At 42.7% G+C, this 20,693-nt stretch overlaps 1 protein-coding gene across 5 annotated transcripts; it reads left to right on the top strand.

Moving 5' to 3' along the window:
* Positions 1-3,060: 3,060 nt before the first annotated feature.
* LOC109882253 (alpha-protein kinase 3-like) lies at positions 3,061-20,258 on the top strand. 5 transcript variants are annotated; one of them, XM_031815109.1, is made up of 17 exons: positions 3,073-3,207; positions 3,496-3,783; positions 6,493-6,531; positions 7,008-7,129; positions 7,291-7,408; positions 7,563-9,052; positions 9,089-9,636; positions 12,971-15,287; positions 15,762-15,909; positions 16,132-16,259; positions 17,002-17,037; positions 17,272-17,549; positions 17,717-17,805; positions 17,928-18,145; positions 18,246-18,294; positions 18,454-18,642; positions 19,228-20,258. In XM_031815109.1, exons 2-17 carry the CDS (start codon positions 3,647-3,649, stop codon positions 19,349-19,351), a joined length of 6,030 nt encoding a protein of 2,009 aa, XP_031670969.1. In that variant the 5' UTR covers positions 3,073-3,207; positions 3,496-3,646; the 3' UTR covers positions 19,352-20,258. The 5 variants fall into 5 exon arrangements, with proteins under 5 accessions (XP_031670989.1, XP_031670969.1, XP_031670982.1 ...); XM_031815122.1 differs by having other exon boundaries at positions 3,075-3,207; positions 7,563-8,590; positions 8,651-9,636; XM_020474348.2 differs by having other exon boundaries at positions 3,075-3,207; positions 7,563-9,636.
* Positions 20,259-20,693: the final 435 nt, after the last annotated feature.

Here is a 20,693-nt window from a genome sequence, read left to right as displayed (position 1 = left end):
CGACATAGATGTATTCATTTGATCATAATTAGGGGATCAGTTATCCTGTATCCTGTATAGCTGACAGGCAGATAAGCATTATAACTTCTCCCATTTATAAATACTGTAGAAATCAACATGTTGTCTCATATCAGAACCAACATGATATCTTGTATCACAGCTGTAGAGTAAATCAAGTTACCTGGTTCTACATGACCTTGTAACAGAGTTGGAGGAAGCTGGGTGAAAAGTTCAGGGCCATGAGGCGTTAAAGGTCACTATTTACGATGTCAATGAAGTGGATTATGACCCCGCCGGCCATGGTGGAATCAAGATGAAGTTACAGCGGCTCAGCCCCTTATCTACTACCACACCAGAACTATATCCCAACAAGGTGCCATAAAGCAGTCCTCCTTCCTCTTTAACAGCCACTCACCTTGTGATAATGTGATTTCATTGGCTGCTTTTTGATTTCACTTATAGCAGCACAGTTTACTCATTATTTTGGGCAAGCACATGACTCTATGCTGTCTTGCATTGAATGAAGAAGGCTTGTATAACCATTTTACACTCATTCAGAATTGGATATTAGCATTATAGAGTCTGTAAATTAATATAGAAACATTTCTTTTGAAGGTGCTGTCCAAAATTAGCAAGAGATTGCCTTGTAAAGGGGTAAAAATGGGATGAACTCCAGAAAATGTTCATAAAAATATGTCAGTTTAATAAACAGAAACAGAAGCCAGTGAACCTACATTTCGTCTGTCTTGTATAACTATTTTGCCATGGGATTATGTTTTTGTAAAGGCAGTGCCTCTGGTGTTCCTCAACATCATTCACAGACATCTAGACATCAGTCCAACAAGTCTACAGGACATTAGGAACTGCTATAGATAGCCGGTATGACGCTACACAATACAAAACATGCTTTTCAAACCCACCATCTGATCCAGACCATGAGGTCAACACAAATAATAACGTCTGAGTATCAGGTTTCCTCATTTATGAGTATCAGGTAACGTCTGAGTATCAGGTTTCCTCATTTATGCAATGGGATAATGATCATAAATCAGCTGTAAATTCAATATAATTACAATAATGTGATTTTCTATTTCCATAATCAGTAGGCAAAACATATGGTGTAACAAAAGCTACTATCAGGTATGAAGGTAAAACCCAGATGCAGACAACGTCAAATGAACAATTGTTTAATAATCCAACAGGGGCAGGCAATAGACAGGTCAAGGCAGGCAGGGGTCAGATAACCAGAGGTGGAGCAACGGTACCGGACGGCAGGCAGCGGTCAATAATCCAGACGTGGGGCAAAGGTACAGGTCGGCAGGCAGGCTCAGGCGGGAGGGCAGGCTCAGAGACAGGACAGGCAAGGGTCAAAACCAGGAGGGCACGAAAAAGAGAGACTGGAAAAAGCAGGCGCTGAGCCACAAAAACACTGGTTGACTTGACAAACAAGACAAACTGGCAACAGACAAACAGAGAACACCGGTATAAATACACAGGGGAAAATGGGAAGATGGGCGACACCTGGAGGGGGGTGGAGACAATCACAAAGACATATGAAACAGATCAGGGTGTGACAGCTACTTTAGACGTCAACTATACCAAAGATGTATCCAAGGCAGCCTCTGTGAGGTCAAAGAGGATATCAACCACAGTTGACATAATCTGATACCCTTGTACAATCTGTCATTCTCTCTTTCCACACATCTTGTAGAAAATCCCTTCCATTACGTCATAGGCCATTTGTTTCAGGGTCATGTGACATGGCCTCGTGGTCTATTGGTCTATGTAGTGGTCTGTGTTGTGCTTTGATCCCAGCAGCATAGCAGCATACACACCCCTCTTAAGAATGTACAGCCAGGCAGAGGCTAGCCGAGGGCCTCCCTCTTTGTCCCTACCTTGGCTTCTGAATGAGGGCTCCGAGCCAGCTGCTGTGTGTGTGTGTGTGTGTGTGTGTGTGTGTGTGTGTGTGTGTGTGTGTGTGTGTGTGTGTGTGTGTGTGTGTGTGTGTGTGTGTGTGTGTGTGTGTGTGTCCAGTCCAGTCCAGTTCATGTACGTCCGTCACCACAGCGTGGTTGGTGGTGGTGGGAGCCAGCAAAAGAGTGGAATAATTCAGCTTGATAATAAGCAGAGACACACTGCATCAGCTTTCCATGTAAAAGACTTACTGAGACATCAACCTGCTATGTAAAAGACAGGGCCTGGAACTTACTGAGACACGGCAATGGACATTTTTTAAATTTTCATTTAAAATAGCAGCGCAGGAGGCACGTATGCATGTGTAATCTGTGTAATCTGTAATCTGATGACAGGGTGGTCGAACAGTGTCATCACAGCTTAACCAAACAGCAGCCCAACAGATGATGAAACTGACATCCACAACTTGCACGGCAATTCTGTGAAAAACTCACTGAGAACAGCACTTGTTTACATGTTATATCACTAGCATAAAAATATCACAGAGAAGTAACCATTGCAAAATGTTCTATTGCATTTAGACTCACATTTGTCCCAGTATATTTGTCATATGCAGGATCAACAAGCCTGTTGCTATGGAAGGTCAGTCATTGTAACCAAACACTTTTATGTTTGGAAAGTGGGAGCGATGGGACTGGATGCCTGAATTTACAGCTCTTTTAAATTGACTTTTAAGGCTGGTGTCATCATTCTGATTGACAGGGTCATATGATACTTTAACACCACGGGCTGTATCAAACACTAAGCATGCACGCTGTTTAAGAGAAGAAAAAGCTCAGTCACCCATTGGGCCACATGAAAGACCCTCTGCTGTTTTAGAAGGCACGTTTTCCAATGGTAACCAAGTCACACACTCATGGTGGCCTAACTTGCTTAACCCAATTCGTAACATTTGGAGGACAACCAACTCTTAGATGGCCTTGTGGCTTCTGACTAAGCATGGTTCCATATGGATTTATCTCTTCCACAATGCTGGAACAGATATGATAAAAACTATTTTCTACAGATTCTTTCCCAAAGGGAGTTTTCCTTGTGGTTGTTGGGTATTGTACTTAAAATGGTTCGAAGGCTAGTTTTGGAAAATGTGATGTGCTCTTGTGCCTATTTGTAGGCCTGTTATAAATAGGTTTGGCAGGGTACACATGCTCATGTTTGTTTGGAAATTGCACAGTGCCTTGAGTCGGAGAGAGTGGTGGGTCCTTATACAAAGAGACAAAAGGAAAGCTATGAATGGTGAGTTTACCTCAGAGATCTGATGGAAGATAGCTTGTCGATGAATGATGATATAATGGATGTGTTACCAACTGAACATAACAACATTACTTTGAGCAAACATCTCTGTTGCTGATATCAGTCTCTATAGTATAAGGCATTACACTACAATTGATGAAGACAATAGAAGTGTTTGCTTTTTTTAAAACATGTTTTCAAGCTCATAAATATTTACCAAAAAAGGGCATCATCTTGATTTTGTATCTTGTTATTAAAAATAACTTAGTGTTATCTTTATCTCTCTTTCAGCTGCTATCTCCCAGATTTAGACCATAACAGATTACAGCCACAGAAGAAAACCTCATTTGTTTTGGTGGATGTACATCATCATCTGTTGCCTTCTCTGAGGAAGTTTCTCCTGGGAATTTAAGTTTGAAAGAGAAACGGTATCTGTTGGAGAATGAGTTCCAGGAGGCTGATGACCCGCTCCTACTCTGCGGGGGACGGCAGGTCCAGCTCCCACAATGGAGATGATGTCATAGGGAGTAGCAGAGCCAGCAGCCGCAGCTACCTCTCTGATGTCAGGCCTGAAAACAGGTACACAACCCCTCAGCTCAACACAGGAAATATTACTGTACCTCAACAAGCAACAAGAAAGTTAGAATATGTTTATTACCACATCCCTCTCCTTTTGAAGTGAAGTTTAACCATTGATTCGGCATCATTGCATTATGAGGTCTTAATAATAAAACAATAATCATTGAATTTATAATGCCTTTTTAAATTAAAATGATTGGATGGCTTGGATTGAAATGATTTCTCAGTGTGTTAGTTAGTTGGAGATAGCGGTGTTAGTTATATTTACACAACATTTACATTTGAGTCATTTGCAGAGACACTCATCCAGAGCCAGTTATCATGCATTCATCTTAAGGCAACTGGATGAGTCAACCACATATCAAAGGCATTGTTGGTTTCCATGGTGTCGTGTACTGCATTTAGGACTGTTTGAATGGCCAGCTGATAGGCAACACTCACTACCGGCTCATAAAAAGCTATGACCATGAAGGTCAGCTCTCAGCTCTTTATAAATAAACTGCATCTCACTGCATGAGCCTGTGTAAAGGCAAACCGTCTTCCAAAATGCATCCTACAAATAGAAGAAAAGTTTATGAAAATCCAATCTTCCTACTACTGGTTATGTCTACTTATGGCCAAGTGCGTGCTGCAAAACTATCAAGTCAAGTGAAAACATGTATTCTTCATTATAATTAAATATGAATGGTACAGATAGTATCGTCATGTAATACTTGCTGACGTCACTTAGTGTTTTTCCACTGTCAGTGGTTTGATTTTGTTTCACCGTAGACACTAGGCAATAGTCAGTCAAAATACAATCTCAAATAAACCATGGCCTTAGCAGCACCCTATCTTAATGATCTGGCCGAGAAACACCAGACAGAGTGACTAGACCTACACTTAAACACTCTGTTTATGGCCATGATTACAGGCATGACATATCCACCAATTAAGATGTTGCACTCTATGGTGAATGGAGTGATATTAGTTCCAACAGAAATAGAATCTGAATTCAATCATTTTCCATTCAAAATACATTTCTGAATACAAATGCAGTTTTTGTTGGCATTAATGTCACTCAATAATGAGCCTGCAATACCTGCATTCTTTATTGAAAGCATTATATTCATATAGAGTCATGTACAGTTGAAGTCAGAAGTTTACATACACCTTAGCCAAATACATTTAAACTCAGTTTTTCACAAGTCCTGACATTTAATCCTAGTAAAAATTCCCTGTTTTAGGTCAGTTAGGATCACCACTTTACTTTAAGAATGTGAAATGTCAGAATAATAATAGAGAGAAGGATTTATTTCAGCTTTTATTTTTTTCATCACATTCCCAGTGGGTCAGAAATGTACATACACTCAATTAGTATTTGGTAACGTTGCCTTTAAATTGTTTAACTTGGGTCAAATGTTTCGGGTAGCCTTCCACAAGCTTCCAAAAAATAAGTTGGGTGATTTTTGGCCCATTCCTCCTGACAGAGCTGGTGTAACTGAGTCAGGTTTGTTGGCCTCCTTGCTTGCACACACTTTTTCAGTTCTGCCCACAAACTGTCTATGGGATTGAGGTTAGGGCTTTGAGATGGCCACTCCAACACCTTGACTTTGTTGTCCTTAAACCCATTTTGCCACAACTTTGGAAGTATGCTTGGGGTCATTGTCCATTTGGAAGACCCATTTGCGACCAAGCTTTAACTTCCTGACTGATGTCTTGATGTCAATATATCCACATAATTTTCCGTCCTCATGATGCCATCTATTTTGTGAAGCGCACCAGACCCTCCTGCAGCAAAGCAACCCCACAACATGATGCTGCCATCCCCGTGCTTCACGGTTGGGATGGTGTTCTTCGGCTTGCAAGCTTCCCCTTTTTCCTCCAAACATAACGATGGTTATTATGACCAAACAGTTCTATTTTTGTTTCATCAGACCGTAGTCTGTAGTCTTTTTTATGGCGGTTAGGAGCAGTGGCTTCTTCCTTGCTGAGCGGCCTTTCAGGTCATGTCGATATAGGACTCATTTTACTGTGGATATAGATACTTTTGTATCTGTTTCCTCCAGCATCTTCACAAGGTCCTTTGCTGTTGTTCTGGGATTGATTTGCACTTTTCGCAGCAAAGTACGTTCATCTCTAGGAGACAGAACGCGCCTCCTTCCTGAGCAGTATGACAGCTGCGCTGTGGTGTTTATACTTGGTGTTTATACTTGTGTACTATTGTTTGTACAGATGAACGTGGTACCTTCAGGAGTTTGGAAATTGCTCCCAAGGATGAACCAGACTTGTGGAAGTCTACAATGTTTTTTCTGAGGTCTTGGCTGATTTCTTTTGATTTTCCCATGATGTCAAGCCAAGAGGCACTGAGTTAGACGGTAGGCCTTGAAATACATCCACAGGTACACCTCAATTGACTCAAATGATGTCACTTAGCCTATCAGAAGCTTCTAAAGCCATGACATCGTTTTCTGGAATTTTCCAAGCTGTTTAACGACACAGTCAACTTAGTGTATGTAAACTTCTGACCCACTGGAATTGTGATACAGTGAATTATAAATTAAATAATTTGATAACCAATTAAATGTAATAACCAATTAAGGGCATTTGATAACCAATTAAAAGCATGACAATGTATGTAGGAACACTTCTTAGTCCATCTTCATTCATGCCAGAACACCTATACACTGTGCCTGATAAGCTGCTTCTATTTGCATCCTCTCTGCATAGCTACTCCAGTCACAGCTATTCTCAGTACAGGCCATCAAGGTACTGTCATGTATTTGTTTCATGAAATTCATTTAAACTAACACCAGCACTTGCTATCTTTTAGCTTTCCTTTAGCCTGGCTTGTGTTGTCTCACCGTCATGACATTGAGATGGAACGATGTGTGCTTGGTGAAGTATGTTCGCTGATATTTGATTATAGTGATATTGGATTGCATCAGATATTGCATCACAAACTACATAACACTCATTTTGACCTCTGCAATTCTTATGGAAAGCAAGACAATCCATGGATATCAAATCACTAGGATATGGAATCACATTACCTTACAGTATGTAGGGTTGAATGTGTTGATAAAAATGTCTTTATATATTTTACAAATTATTGCATTTTATATTCCATATATTTTGGCTGTCTTCCATTGCCTGCATAGAAGATTACATATTTTGAAAATAGCTTTGTCCCAGGTGAGAGACATTTGTTTACATTTGAAAATGTAACTAAGTGTGTTATGCAGGAGCACACTACATTGTGTTATGGCACATTTAACGGAGGAGACCCAGCCATCCTTTGAGACGACATTAAAGTCAAGAGCCGTATCTGAAACCTGTAGCATCAAGTTCACCTGTGAGGTGTCAGGTAAACTCTCCCCTGGTGTGTGAGTGGGCGCAATACGTTGTTTGTAATAGCCTACATACTTTGTTGTTGTACTTGCTAACCAGTATTATCTATCTGAATATTTTACAGTAAGTGTGAAATGTAGTCTCTATAACTGTTTCTCTGTTTCAATTTGACTCCAGGTCACCCCGTTCCTGAAGTGACATGGTATAAAGATGATTTGCAATTGGACAGATACTGTGGACTACCTAAATACAACATTTCCCACAATGGACAAAACCATTCACTGCACATTTACAAGTATGTATCAAGATCATAATTGTAATTTGTATTGAAGATGTTAAACGTTATCATATTGATGTCAGTTTGGTTTGTATTGATGCACAAAAATATTATTTAAAAAATTGTGCAGCAACTGTATAATACAAGTATCTATAATTTGTTTTCTTTACAGTTGCACTATGGAGGATGCAGCCATCTACCAGGCGTCAGCCAGGAACAACAAAGGCATTGTGTCCTGCTCTGGAGTCCTTGAGGTGGGGACGATGAGCGAATACAAGATCCACCAGCAGTACTTCGCCAAGATCAAACTGAAGGCTGAAAACACACGCAGAGAGCTGGAGGAGCCCAAGCCGTGGGACAAGGAGAACCACGGGTCTCCTGGTAGTCGGCAGGAAACACTGAGGACCATCAGTCCAGACCGGTCCCAGAGGAAGCGACGGTCCCCCATGGACCCCAGCCTCAGTGCCCCCAGCTTTATGGAGGATGAAGTGGTTGAGGAGAGCACTCAGGCTCATGCTGGGGAGGCAGAGGACATGCTACAGGACACACCTGTGGTGGGAGAAGAAAAACGGGAATCTAACAGGGCTGGGTCTTCCAATGTCAATGGACAGGCAGCCATTACAGAAAATAGCAGCAACAAAGGGCGGACGTATGTTTACGATTCAGTGCAGAAGTCTTTTGCTCCACACACACCAAAAGCATCACTGGCCAAGAAGAAGATAAAGATCTCCAATGGAGAGGATAGTGGGATGACGGCTGATAGCCAAGCCGGGAAGAAGCCTGAGGAGAGAGGGATGAGTGAAGAAGGAGAGGTCAGTGTGACACCCTGTCTGGTTGAGTCCTCACCCTCACTGGGGTCATCAGAAGAGGCCCTGGAAGTGGAGAGGGCTGTTGAAACTTCAGCCTCAAAGACAGAGAGTGTAAAATACATGAATCAGTCTGAGAGAGCCCCACTGAACAACACTGTGTCAGTAATGGAAGAAGTGAAGGTCCAAGTGAAGGAGAAAGTACCTGTACAAACCCCACCACACGGAGAGCCTAGCATCATGTCTCCTTCTACTGGGCTCCTCTCTACAGGGGAAACCATCTCAGGGAATAAGAGTCAGAATGCTGCAGTGGCTCAGGTGACCCAAAATGTTGTAAATAACAATATTATGGGGAGTCAGAGTACAGTTCCTCCTGTCACCTCATCACAACTAAGTCCTTCAGCTAAACTAAAACCACAACCAAGTCCTTCAGCTAAACTAAAACTACAACCAAGTCCTTCAGCTAAACTAAAACCACAACCAAGTCCTCCTTCAGCGAAATTACAATCACAACCACGTCAACCAAGTCCTCCTTCTGTGACGTCACAACCACAACCAAGTCCTTCAGCAAAACCACAGCCACAACCAAATCCTCCTTCTGCGAAACTACAACCACAACCACGTCAATCAAGCCCTTCCGTAAAATCACAACTAGGCCCCTCATTACCACCACAACCAGATCCTCCTTCTGGGAAACTACAACCACAACCACGTCATTCAAGTCCTTCAGTAAAACTAAAACCAGGTCCCTCAGTAACACCACAACCACAGCCAGATCCTCCTTCTGCAAAACTACAACTACAACCACAACCACAAATACGTCAACCAAGTCCTTCAGAGAAACTCCAAGCAAGTCCTTATGCGAAACCACAACCACAATCACAACAGAGTCCTTCTGCGAAACTACAACCTCAACCACGTCAACCAAGTCCTTCAATTAAATTACAACGACAACCACTTCAACCAAGTCCTTCCCCGAATTTACAACCACAACCAAGTTCCTCTGTCACACCACAACCACAAGCAAGTCCTTCAGTAACAACTCCACAGGTTTTGAGCAACACACCAGAGAACATTAAAACCCATCAAAGCAACGTAACAGACATTGAGGTAGACGATAAGCCTTCTGTCCTGGAACACCTAAACAGCACCACTACTCCCCTAAAAGGTCAAACTGAATGCCCGGGGAACGATTCAGCATCAGTGCTTGAGGTGCTAAACTCCGATACTTATTCCATCCATGGAACTGGAACTGCAGTTGAAGTTGCTGGGGAATCAGTGGAGTCAGTACTAACATCACCCTGTAAGAGCAGCGAGGCTGTCTCTGCCTTGCCTCAGCGTCTGTGTGAACAGTCAGGAGATCAGCTGTCTGTGGAGGAAACAAGCACGTGCCTAAAGAATGTGTCTTTGTCTCGGCTGCCTGCGCAGCTGCGCGGGGAGGTGAGTGTCTCTGCCCTGTCCCTATGAGCTCATGGAGCGCCTAACATTTCCAAAACACACCAGATCAGATCAGTAACACAAGCATCCATAGGGCTATTATTAGACTTTACAAGTATGCCCCTCTCTGTGTGACAAGACGTATGTGTAATGATGCATGTGCTGGCACGGACAGCAGGTATATTACCACTGCTACATATCGAATGGCTGAAAACATGAGTATAGAAATCACAGAGTACCTCAAGGCTTCTGTTGTGCGTATGATTTGTGCAATAAGGATTTTGGGAGGTCAACAATCTTAGCTTGTGTGACAGTGTGGGGCTTTAAGGCGACTGTGAATGGTCTTGGTGGTGGAAAACACATGGCATGAGAGTGAAAAGCACAATGGAACAGATGGCACAGCAATGATGCCTTAAAAGGTTTTGGATTGGTCCAGACATAGAGGCAGAGAGCATGATGGGTAATATTTCTGCTATCTTTGAGCGTTGAACTGCACTGTTATCCTCGTCTTTTAGTTACGCTGTTGGTCACAGTCATGCCAAACAGAGAGGAAGATAATGTCGTTTTCTGTCTCTCTTCCAAAAATTTGTAAATCATTTTAGGCATTGATTATTTTTTCTCTCCAAAGAAGACCTTTATGATTTCATACTATTTGGGGTTTTTGAAACACTACATTTTCTACTGAAGGTATGGAAACAAAGTACTGTGAAAATAGTGCTGAGACAGACTTCTGTCCACCTCACGAAACCTAAACATATTGCATGTTCCATGTCTGTCTGTGCTTATTCCACTGTCATACACTCCACTGTGAACACTGTGTGTGAGAGAGAGAGAGAGACAGGTTATAAAGCACTTTCTTGTTTCAATGAAACCAAAGTAGGCCTACAATAGATTTTTGTACAATGTGAACCTAAGAGCATACTCTCCCTTCTGTACATGTCATTGTAAATGTTCATGTACTCCCCATTTCAATATAATTTGTCAGTTGATTCTTCAAAGGGAATGCATTTTTATTTCACACAAACCATATTTTAGTTCTGTGATATTGAAATCAAAGTAGAAGCAATGTGAATGGTCCTTTCAGTAACTCTGGATTTATCTCATTCACTGATGGAGTGACACATAAGTCACACCGGAGCCAATCCCTCTGGTGCTAATTTCAGCTGACCAATTAGATCTGGTGCTTATTTCAAATGAGTTAGATATCTCTTACTGTTATGTTTATCTAAGACTAAAGGAACATGAGCTCAGACCAGGAGTTAATCTCACAACAGATCCACATTCACTCTGCACCTGGTCGAAACATTAGACTACCTTGTCCTGTATTGTGGGACTGCACTGTGTTTGTGAGGGTATTGTTCATCTCCATGGCTCATCAAAGGACATATTAAGTGAAGTAATAATCATCTCATAATCAAATTAGTGCAGCTTAACAGCACTACCCCACCAGTAGCACTATTAGACAGTATTCAAATCTTTCTATCTGAGGGGTTGAACCTGTGTGAATTATAGTGATTTGACTACAAGCCATAGCTGTCAAGTCAAGAACAGTTTGTGAGATAGTAACAGAGTTATAACTGGAAAACAGGATTGCTTCATCCATTGACCAGGTTCCAATTAGTAAATATGTCTGAGCACTCAGCACTTAACATGAGAGCTCAAAATTGAAAACAAGATTAATTCATTAGATACATTACATGACCAAAAATATGTGGACACCTGCTATGGTCCACCCTTTGCTGCTATAACAGCCTCCACTCTTCTGGGAAGGTTTTCCACTAGATGTTGGAATATTGCTGCGGGGACTTGCGCCCATTAATCTACAAGAGCATTAGTGTGATCAGGCACCTGTCTTGGGTGATAAGGGCTGGCTCGCTGTCGGCGTTCCAATTCATCCCAAAGGTGTTTGATGGGGTTGAGGTCAGGGCTCTGTGCAGGACAGTCAAGTTCTTCCACACCGATCTCTACAAACCATTTCTGAATGGACCTCGCTTTGTGCACGGGGTATTGTCATGCTGAAACAGGAAGGGGCCTTCCCCAAACTGTTGCCACAAAGTTGGAAGTGCAGAATCTAGGATGTCAATCTATGCTGTAGCGTTAAGATTTTCATTCACTGGAACTAAGGGGCCTAGCCCGAACCATGAAAAACAGCCCCAGACCATTATTCCCCCTCCACCAAACTTTACAGTTGGCACTAAGCATTCAGACAGGTAGCGTTCTCCTGGCATCGCCCACACTTAGATTTGTCCGTCGGACTACAAGATGGTGAAGCATTATTCATAATTTCAGAGAAAGTGTTTCCACTGCTCCAGTGTTCAATGGCAATGAGCTTTACACCCCTCCAGCCAACGCTTGGCATTGCGCATGGTGATCTTGGGCTTGAGTGTGGCTGCTCGGCCATGGAAACCCATTTCAGAAAGTTCCCGACGAACAGTTATTGTGCTGAGGTTGCTTCCAGAGATAGTTTGTAACTCGGTCGTGAGTGTTGCAACAGAGGACAGACAATTTTTACGCGCTACATGCTTCAGCACTCGGGGGTCCCGTTCTGTGAGCTTGTGTGGCCTACCACTTCAAGGCTTAGCCGTTGTTGCTTCTAGACGTTTCCACTTCACAGTAACAACACTTACAGTTGACCTGGGCATCTCTAGCAGGGCACAAATTTGACGAACTGACTTGTTGAAAATGTGGCATCCTATGACGGTTCCCATGTTGAAAGTCATTGAGCTCTTCAGTAAGGTCATTCTACTGCCAATGTTTGTCTATAGAGATCACATGGCAGTGTGCTCAATTGTATACACCTGTCAGCAACGGGTGTGGCTAAAATAGTCAAATCCACAAATTTGAAGGGGTGTCCACATATATACACTACCATTCAAAAGTTTGGGGTCACTCCGTGATGCTGGTCTTCTAGGCAGAGTTGCAAAGAAAAACTCATATCTCAGACTGGCCAATAAAAATAAAAGATTAAGATGGGCAAAAGAACACAGACACTGGACAGAGGAACTCTGCCTAGAAGGCCAGCATCCCGGAGTCGCCTCTTCACTGTTGACGTTGAGACTGGTGTTTTGCTAGTAGTAAACACATCTGCAGGCGACAGAGCTTTGCACATTGTGGATGTGGAATGTGTTTCAGTTTGTCGGAGAAAAGGTCAAGCCTTTGTTGTTATTTCCATAGTCTTTAACACTTACAGCAGTCTCTTTGGTGACTTGTTCATAAGATAACACGGTTAAGTTTTTGATGTGTATATAACAATGATGTGTGTTTATGTGTCATGGATATGACTGCAGCAAAGTATTTACAGAATGTAAATCTGTCTCTGCTTTTATTGTGCCTCAAGGTTACACAGAACCACAGACAGACAGAGAGAGAGTGGAAGGGAACACCTGTCGGGCAAGAACCTGTAATACTAACCATCCGGAGAAAGCTGGACGGACAATCACCTTCGCCGCGACAACGTTCTCCATCGTCATCGGACAGAGAAGTCACAGCAAATGCCAACAAACGGTCTCCTACTTTGCACAATCCTCCGAGCCAATCGGCCTCTGACAAAATGACGCAGGGCACACAGGATCATTCCAGGGGATCAAATGAGAGCCATACATTACCTTTTACAGAGTCACTAAAGTCACCCCTGGAAAGCCCGGGTGTTGGTGAGAAAACCTTGGGGTGTAGTGTTTCCTCAGTAGGCCAGCAAGGCCAAGTTGAGATAGCTATAAAAACCGTTGGTGAGACAGAAATACAAGTTGACGTTAAAGTACAGGGTAATAATTTGGCTGAGATATATGCACAGGGAGACAGTTATGAGAGAAGAGCTGACATGGAAACTGTTTATAAAGTTAGCAAAGTTCAGGAAGGTGAAATTGAAAGACTTACGAAAGCACCTGAAAAGAAAAGCGTTGAAAGTATAGCAGTGTCTGTATGGGATGAGAAGAGTATACCTGTGTTGAAGACAGCAGAATGCCAAGCTCTTTCTCTAAATCCCTGCTTTCAGCCTATTATTCCAGACACATCACAGACGGCTGACACAACAACAAGTGTCCCAAACACAAACCTCTCAGAGCAACAACCAAAAGCCCCAACACCTGTAGCCAAAGTCATGTCTATTGCCGAGATTCTAAGGTCACAAATGGAGAAAAGTGCCCCTACAGAAGTAAGTCCAGTGCCATCCATTTCAGATGCACCCATTTCAGTGGCACCCATTTCAGTAGCTACCATTTCAATGCCCCTTATACAAAGTCTAAACACAGACCAACAACCTAAATGTCCCCCATCAACTGACATACAGGATGTGAGAATGCAAAGTCCAGAGTTGAGGATGGATGAGACAGAGTACAGGCAGGAACCTGAGAAAGACACTTGTAAGAAGGAAACCAATATGTCTGTCAGTTCTATTTCAGTTTCAAATGTAGAATATAGATTTAATACCTCTGAACCAGAACGAGTTGAGACACCCATAGTTACTCCTATGACTGAAGCCTCACCTAAAGCTTTTGTTATTCCTCCTATCTCTATTGTAGACATGGATGGCACTTTAGAGAACAGTAATCCTCCTGTATGTATAGTAATGGACATTGAAAGTGTCATGGATACAGAGCGGGAGCATCTTTTGGATCATAATGCTGATATTAGTCTGGCTGCGAATAAGGATGGTCAAAAAGAGTCTTCTCTTGTTACTCCTGAGCAGAAGCCCTTGGACACTACAGTTCCTCCTCCATCCATCTCATCTGTTACCTTTCCTGCAGAGAAACAACAAACACTAGAAAATACAGTCAAAGGGATGGATTCTTCACACTCACTGCCTCCAGTGTCCAGCAGTCAACATGGCAGAGACCAAAGGTGTGCTTCTCCCCTTTCGGAGCGTTCCACAGAATCTAGCTCACTTCCTAGTGCCACTGAGAACCAAAGTTTTTCTACAAAAAATACAGGATTTACAAACAACATTACAACCCCAACATTGCAACCTGTGAGTGAAAAACGGAGAGACTATTCACCAGATACTGGCATGATTTTAGGTCGGAGTGAAGCATGCGAACCTGATGTTCCTCAGCCAGGTCCTCAGACTGTACGAAGGTTTGATACCAAGGGTTCCCCAAGTAGTGAGACACAAGGGTCAGTACCTGTTCCCACCATTTTGTTGGATAGCAAAAACTCTCCATCCAAGGAGGTGAAAGTTGAGGAATATTCAAAGTCAGACTCTTCAACATCTGTCTCAGTCACTGAAAGCAGTACTGGCCTGCTGAAGGGATCAGACAGTGTGTCCCCCATGCCCTCAGCCACCCCACAGGAGCTGGCCTCTGGCGCTAGACGCAAAATCTTAATCCCGAAACCCAAAGGAGAGGACCCTGAAGCTGTTGCTTCACAGATTGACACCCAGAGCCCCCAGAGAGAGGAGGTCCTCAGGATGAGCTCCAGGCTATCCCCAGAGTCCTCCTCTCCCATGTCCCCTGGGCTGTCCCGCAGGTCGCCCCTGCTGCAGCCCCCCAATGGCCAGCGCACCCCTCCAACAGAGAGACGCTCCCCACTGCTCAGTAGGAGGAAGCTGGCTCCAACACCAGAGACCCTCAAACAGAGCCAGGAACCTGCCCTGGAGACAACCAGCACTACCAAGACTGAGGAGAAACCAGCTGAGAAGGACAAGCATAACCCATTCAAAGGTAAACTCCTTTCAAGATATATCAGCTTAGTGTACAAAAAAGGGGTGAATGATGTTGGCATACTTTTAGAGAGTAGCTAGTCTTATTCAACTAAATTAACCATTGGAGTCAGTGTAGTTTCTTTGGCTAACCTCCAGTAGGGAGTGCTATCGAGAGCCTTCGTGCTTCCTCTGTTTGCTTTGACACTGTCACGAGATGGATCGTCAGTTATAGATATAGAAATAATAGAACTGGCTTGCAACCTCTAAACCTGACAATTTGACTGGGGACGCTTGTTCTATTCATTCTATTTCTATGGGGCCCGCTACTTGCCAGGTGGGATTAAATGGAGTCTTAACTGAAATAGTATCCATATTACTTCAAGTTAGGAAGCTGAAACATAAGAAAGTGTTTATCTTTACCTAGTTGTGCCTGTCTGTCGGGAGTCCCTCTCTTACTGGCACTAATCTCTCTTTCTCCCCCCTCTCTCTCCAGCTCCTCAGGTCATCAGGAAGATTAGAGGAGAGCCCTTCTCAGATGCGGCAGGACATCTGAAGCTGTGGTGCCAGTTCTTCAACGTTCTTAGTGACTCCACAATTAAGTGGATCAGGGATGAGGTGGAGATCACTGAGGTTAAAAGAAGGTGAGTCCTCAATGCAGGCTGCCTTGACGTGAAATGCTGTAGCCAAAATGTGGAAAATATTGTTTATAAAAGAGATTCAACAATAAAATAATCACGATCAAAGACGGTTTTCCTGATGGCAACAATGTAAAGGTGTTGTAGAGACACCATTCTAGTTAGAGCTTTCTGAAACTCTGTTTATTTTGCTGTTCTGTCCATCCCTGACTCCTGTGTGTTTCCCAGTGCAGGAGATGAGACTCAGGTAGCGTTGGCTATTGTCCAGACGTCCAGCAGAGACTGTGGAGTTTATGGCTGCACCATCACTAATGAATACGGGACAGACACAACAGACTACCTACTGAGTGTAGACAGTATGTACACTAGTGTCTCAGTTCAATCTCTGAAGTTTGACTTGTTTCAACACGTTATCTCCTATACCTTTATATCTCTTATCTCTCATTCTGTCGACTAGAATCTATTTTTTGCAGTACTCTCTGGTGTGTTTTATCTCCTATATCTTTATATCTCTTATCTCTCATTCTGCCGACTAGAATCTATTTTTGCAGTACTCAGTACTTCAGTACATATTTTATCTCCTATATCTTTCAAGTTTTACTTGTCACATGCACAAGTACAGCGAAATGCTAAACTTGCAAGCCCTTCTCAACAGTGCAGTATTCAATGTCAAAATAGTATAACAAAAAAACTGGAGAAATAACAAATAAGAGAGGAAGCAAAATAAATAGAATGTATACAGGGTCAATGCCAGTACCACATTTACAATGTGCAGGGATACTGGAGTAGTTAAGGTTGATATGTACATGTAGGCAGGGATCAGGAGGAAGTGACTGGTGACAGGATTAATAATAATAATAATAATAGTAAACAATATGGCAGCCATATATATGTGAAGGGTGGGTGTGTGCGTGGTGGTGAGTGTGTGTATATGAGTGTGTATCGGTGTTAGTGTGGGTGTGTGAGTGTGCAAGAAAGTCAGTGTAGGCGTGATAGGTGGATATGCATAAACTGGGCTGAAAAGTGACTGGTAGCAGGAATATATAAACACTTAGCAACTCACAAGCTGATATTCTTTCTACTCTGTCTTTTTTGCAGGACTCTCTGGCATGTTTCTGCGTGAGGATCAAGAAGGTAAGATTACATTTGTCTATTATTTGTTAGGATGTAATTGGTGTTCAACAATGTCCGGTCACACCCCATCATTTGCCTTGCGAGGCACCTGATCCCCAAGCTTACATGAATGGTTAGCGCCGTTCAACTAGCCATTCATGGAAGCTTGCAGGATCAGGTGGCTCACGATGCAGCCTCATAATACCACTTCCAGTGCATTATATTTGATGATGTTACTATCTTTCCTCTCTACAGTGGGAGAGGAGATAGAGATGAGTCCACTACTGTTCACCAAGGGCCTGGCTGACTCTGGCGTCTGGGGAAGTAAGTTCTTTGGGCGTATCATGATGGAGGAGGCCCATATAGGAGAGGGCTGCTCCCACAAGGCCTGCAGAGTGAAGGTCATCTATGGGCTGGAGCCAGTGTTTGAGTCTGGGACCACATGCTACATCAAGGTGAAGAGCCCCATCGCCTACTACGGAGTCAAGGAGGAGAGCAACCTGGTCGAGAGAAACCTGGCAATCACCCAACAGGTGAAGGGTTTTACTTCTTTAACATAAAGTAAATGTTTAAAGAAAATCAATGGAAATTGGGCCAATGTAATGATATTATTAATGTTATGAAAGGAATCAAAGCTCTGATCCCGAACCCAATTAAAGTTTTTTTGTCTGATCATGAATGCAATCTTCTTTCCATAAAGGAATGTAGACTTCAGAACATCGCTCGTGAATACTGCAAGATCTTTGCTGCGGAATGTAGGGTGATAGGAAACTTTGGAGAAGTGCTGGAGTGAGTGAGATCATCAAAATGATACGAAACTTGCACATAAAAACAATGTTTTTTCATATTATTTCACTACTTTGTTTAGTCTTCTGTCATACCACAGTGTGTGTATGTTCTTGGTTACACAGAGTGATCCCAGTCCACCATATGTATCGGCCTGCCAACACCATTCCCCATGCCACGGTGGAGTCTGACCTGAAGGGGGTCTATCTGAGGTACTGTCTGGTGGACGCTACGGGCCGGCTGGTCATGAGAACTGGCTCAGAGGCGGCACTGAAGTGTTGTACTCTGCAGCACTGGATCCTCCAGTGGACCAATGGAAACCTGCTGCTCACTCGGATGGAAGGTACAGTGTCCATAGTCTCGGATGACTAACTCTAGCAGGACAATGCTTTGGCTGAATAACAGAACAGGTGAAATGAACTGTAATTGTGATTGTGCTGCAGGTGTTAACTTCAAGATCACAAACGTTGGAATTTCCATCAAATCGAAAGGGTTAGTATAATTTTTCTGAAAATTGTGTTCTAGAGATATTCATGACTACATAGACCATTTACAATTACAATACTGTAATAACAAACTCTGGCACGAAGCTCTGTCAACAAACTGTTCCTTTACTCATCTGTAACATTGAATCTGTTGTTATTATTCCAGGTACCAAAGTCTCACGATCACAGAGAACCCCAATGTGTTTGAGCAGTTTGTCTCTCAGCACCAGTGTAACTACTACTGCGGCCTCCTCAGCCTGAGGTCCCTGAAGACACAGGACTCCCTGCAGACCCCAGCCAAACCCAAGTGCTCCAGGAGCCCCCTTCTCCACCGCAAGATGGGCGGCTCCTCCAGGTATGAACCACTGCCATTGTGCCCTTCAGCAAGGCACTTAAAGAACAACTCCACCCAAAAACTATTGTTTGGTATTTGTTTCATTCATCTTTTGTTGATATTGTCCCAAAATGTTTTGCATGTCGGCAATCAAGTTTTCAAAATACAGAAATCTGGCCCAATAATGCATTTTGCATCATATGATGCAAACGCAGCATCAGAGGATGCAAACGCAACATCAGAGGATGCAAACGCAGCATCAGAGGATGCAAACGCAGCATCAGAGGATGCAAATGCAGCATCAGAGGATGCAAAATGCATCATTCAGGCAAGATTTCTGTATTTTGAAAGTTACATATCTTGAAAACTTGATTGCTGACATGCAAAACATTTTGGGACTATATCAACAACGGACTAATGAACCAAATACCAAAAGATAGTTTTAGGATGGAGTTTTCTTTAACCCCCAAACCGTTTCCATCCAAGGGCGCTGCGCTGTGGCGGACCCTGTAACTTCTCAACGTGTGTCTAGGGGTGTTATTAAAAAGGTAGAAGTCGAATTTCTGTGCTAGCCAAATTGATTAATAAAGTAACTATTCTATTCAGTCCCCAGCCCTCCAGGAAGGCCACAGGAAGCCCCCGGATGATCAGAAAGCCAGCACAGCCAGAGGACAGCAAAGCCACCGACAAGCACAAGGCCGTTGATGTTCCCAATGTTGTCCGAAGTTAGAATGGCTTCATCGGCCGTAGAAAGCAAGCAACTGCTTTTCTCAATAAAGAGAATAAATGCTGAACCAGATATGGAATTACTGCCAGACTTGTCCTCCCACCTATAGAGCTTTCGGGGAGCTGGGAGCCGGTCTGGGATGAAAGGCTGGTGACCCCTCCTTCAAGCCGTGACAGACAGACAGACAGACAGACAGACAGACAGACAGACACACACACACACACACACACAGAGCCCTGGGTCCCAAAATAAATATGAGATCAGAAGGAGAAGGAAAGGCCAGGTGAAGGAAGAACTTGAATGTTTCCAGAAATGACAGAGACTTCATCCACATCTTTTAATGAATTCTGTGTTAAAATAAACAATGAAATGCCACCTCAGTTTTAATGGGCATGTCGCCTGTTGCCAGAATCGGAGACAATGAAATTAATGACTACACTAGTATGTCCTTCAAATTATTAAATTACACATTAATTTCACTAATGAACACATTCTTAATTTATTGAGTAGATCGCATAAAATTGTATGCTAAAGCTTTCACATTATACAGGGATTCCTATTGCATATTAGTAATAACTCGAAGTAGTAATTCACAGTAGTAATTCACAAGGTTAGCACGCCAGCTCGATTCAGGTCCCAACAACATGAACATTTAGGGGAAATAAATTTAAAGGGATTGTTGAAGAGTTAAAGGTTATCTTCAATGGTGCACAGTGCTCAGGATAATAGTTCTGTTAAGAAAACTATGCCCTAAGAATGTAGCGTATATTGTTTTCCATGACACTGTGAATAAAAACGTGGTGCTTTTTATACTGTAAATGTGCCTACGTTTTCATGTTGCAGTGTATGACATTCATAGAAAATGCTCACGGGATGCAATGGCTGTAAATTAAAATGAAATATATTGAAATTAAGCCTCTTATTGACCAGGGTGTGTTTTGAGTGCTACCCTGGAAACCATTTGACATGTAATGTATCTCAGTCGTAAATAATGATGTGGGCTAGCCGCTATGTCACTTGCTGTAATCTGACATAAGTATCTGACATTACAGATGTAGGATCGTAATTTGGTCACCCTGTTGCAGGAGAACTGTACCACTTGGGAAATGATTTACCTTGATGACATATCCATAATCTATAAGAATTTCATGAACGTGTTATAACAGATCCCAACCACATTATTAAAGGTTAATTCAATATATCCATAGCCTGTCTATAACTTAAGTAATGTCATGCTATACAAGAGCTCATATTTAGGTATCTTAATAGATCCTCATTACAATGAGAGTATAGGCCCATGACTTACCTTCTGCTTCTTCTTCTCACTTGGGTCAATGGTACATGA

This window comes from Oncorhynchus kisutch, linkage group LG3 (genome assembly GCF_002021735.2).
Source record: "Oncorhynchus kisutch isolate 150728-3 linkage group LG3, Okis_V2, whole genome shotgun sequence".
Classification (NCBI taxonomy): Eukaryota; Metazoa; Chordata; class Actinopteri; order Salmoniformes; family Salmonidae; genus Oncorhynchus; species Oncorhynchus kisutch.
The sequence above is the reverse complement of the archived record's forward strand: the minus strand, read 5'-3'. Positions and strand labels throughout refer to the sequence as shown.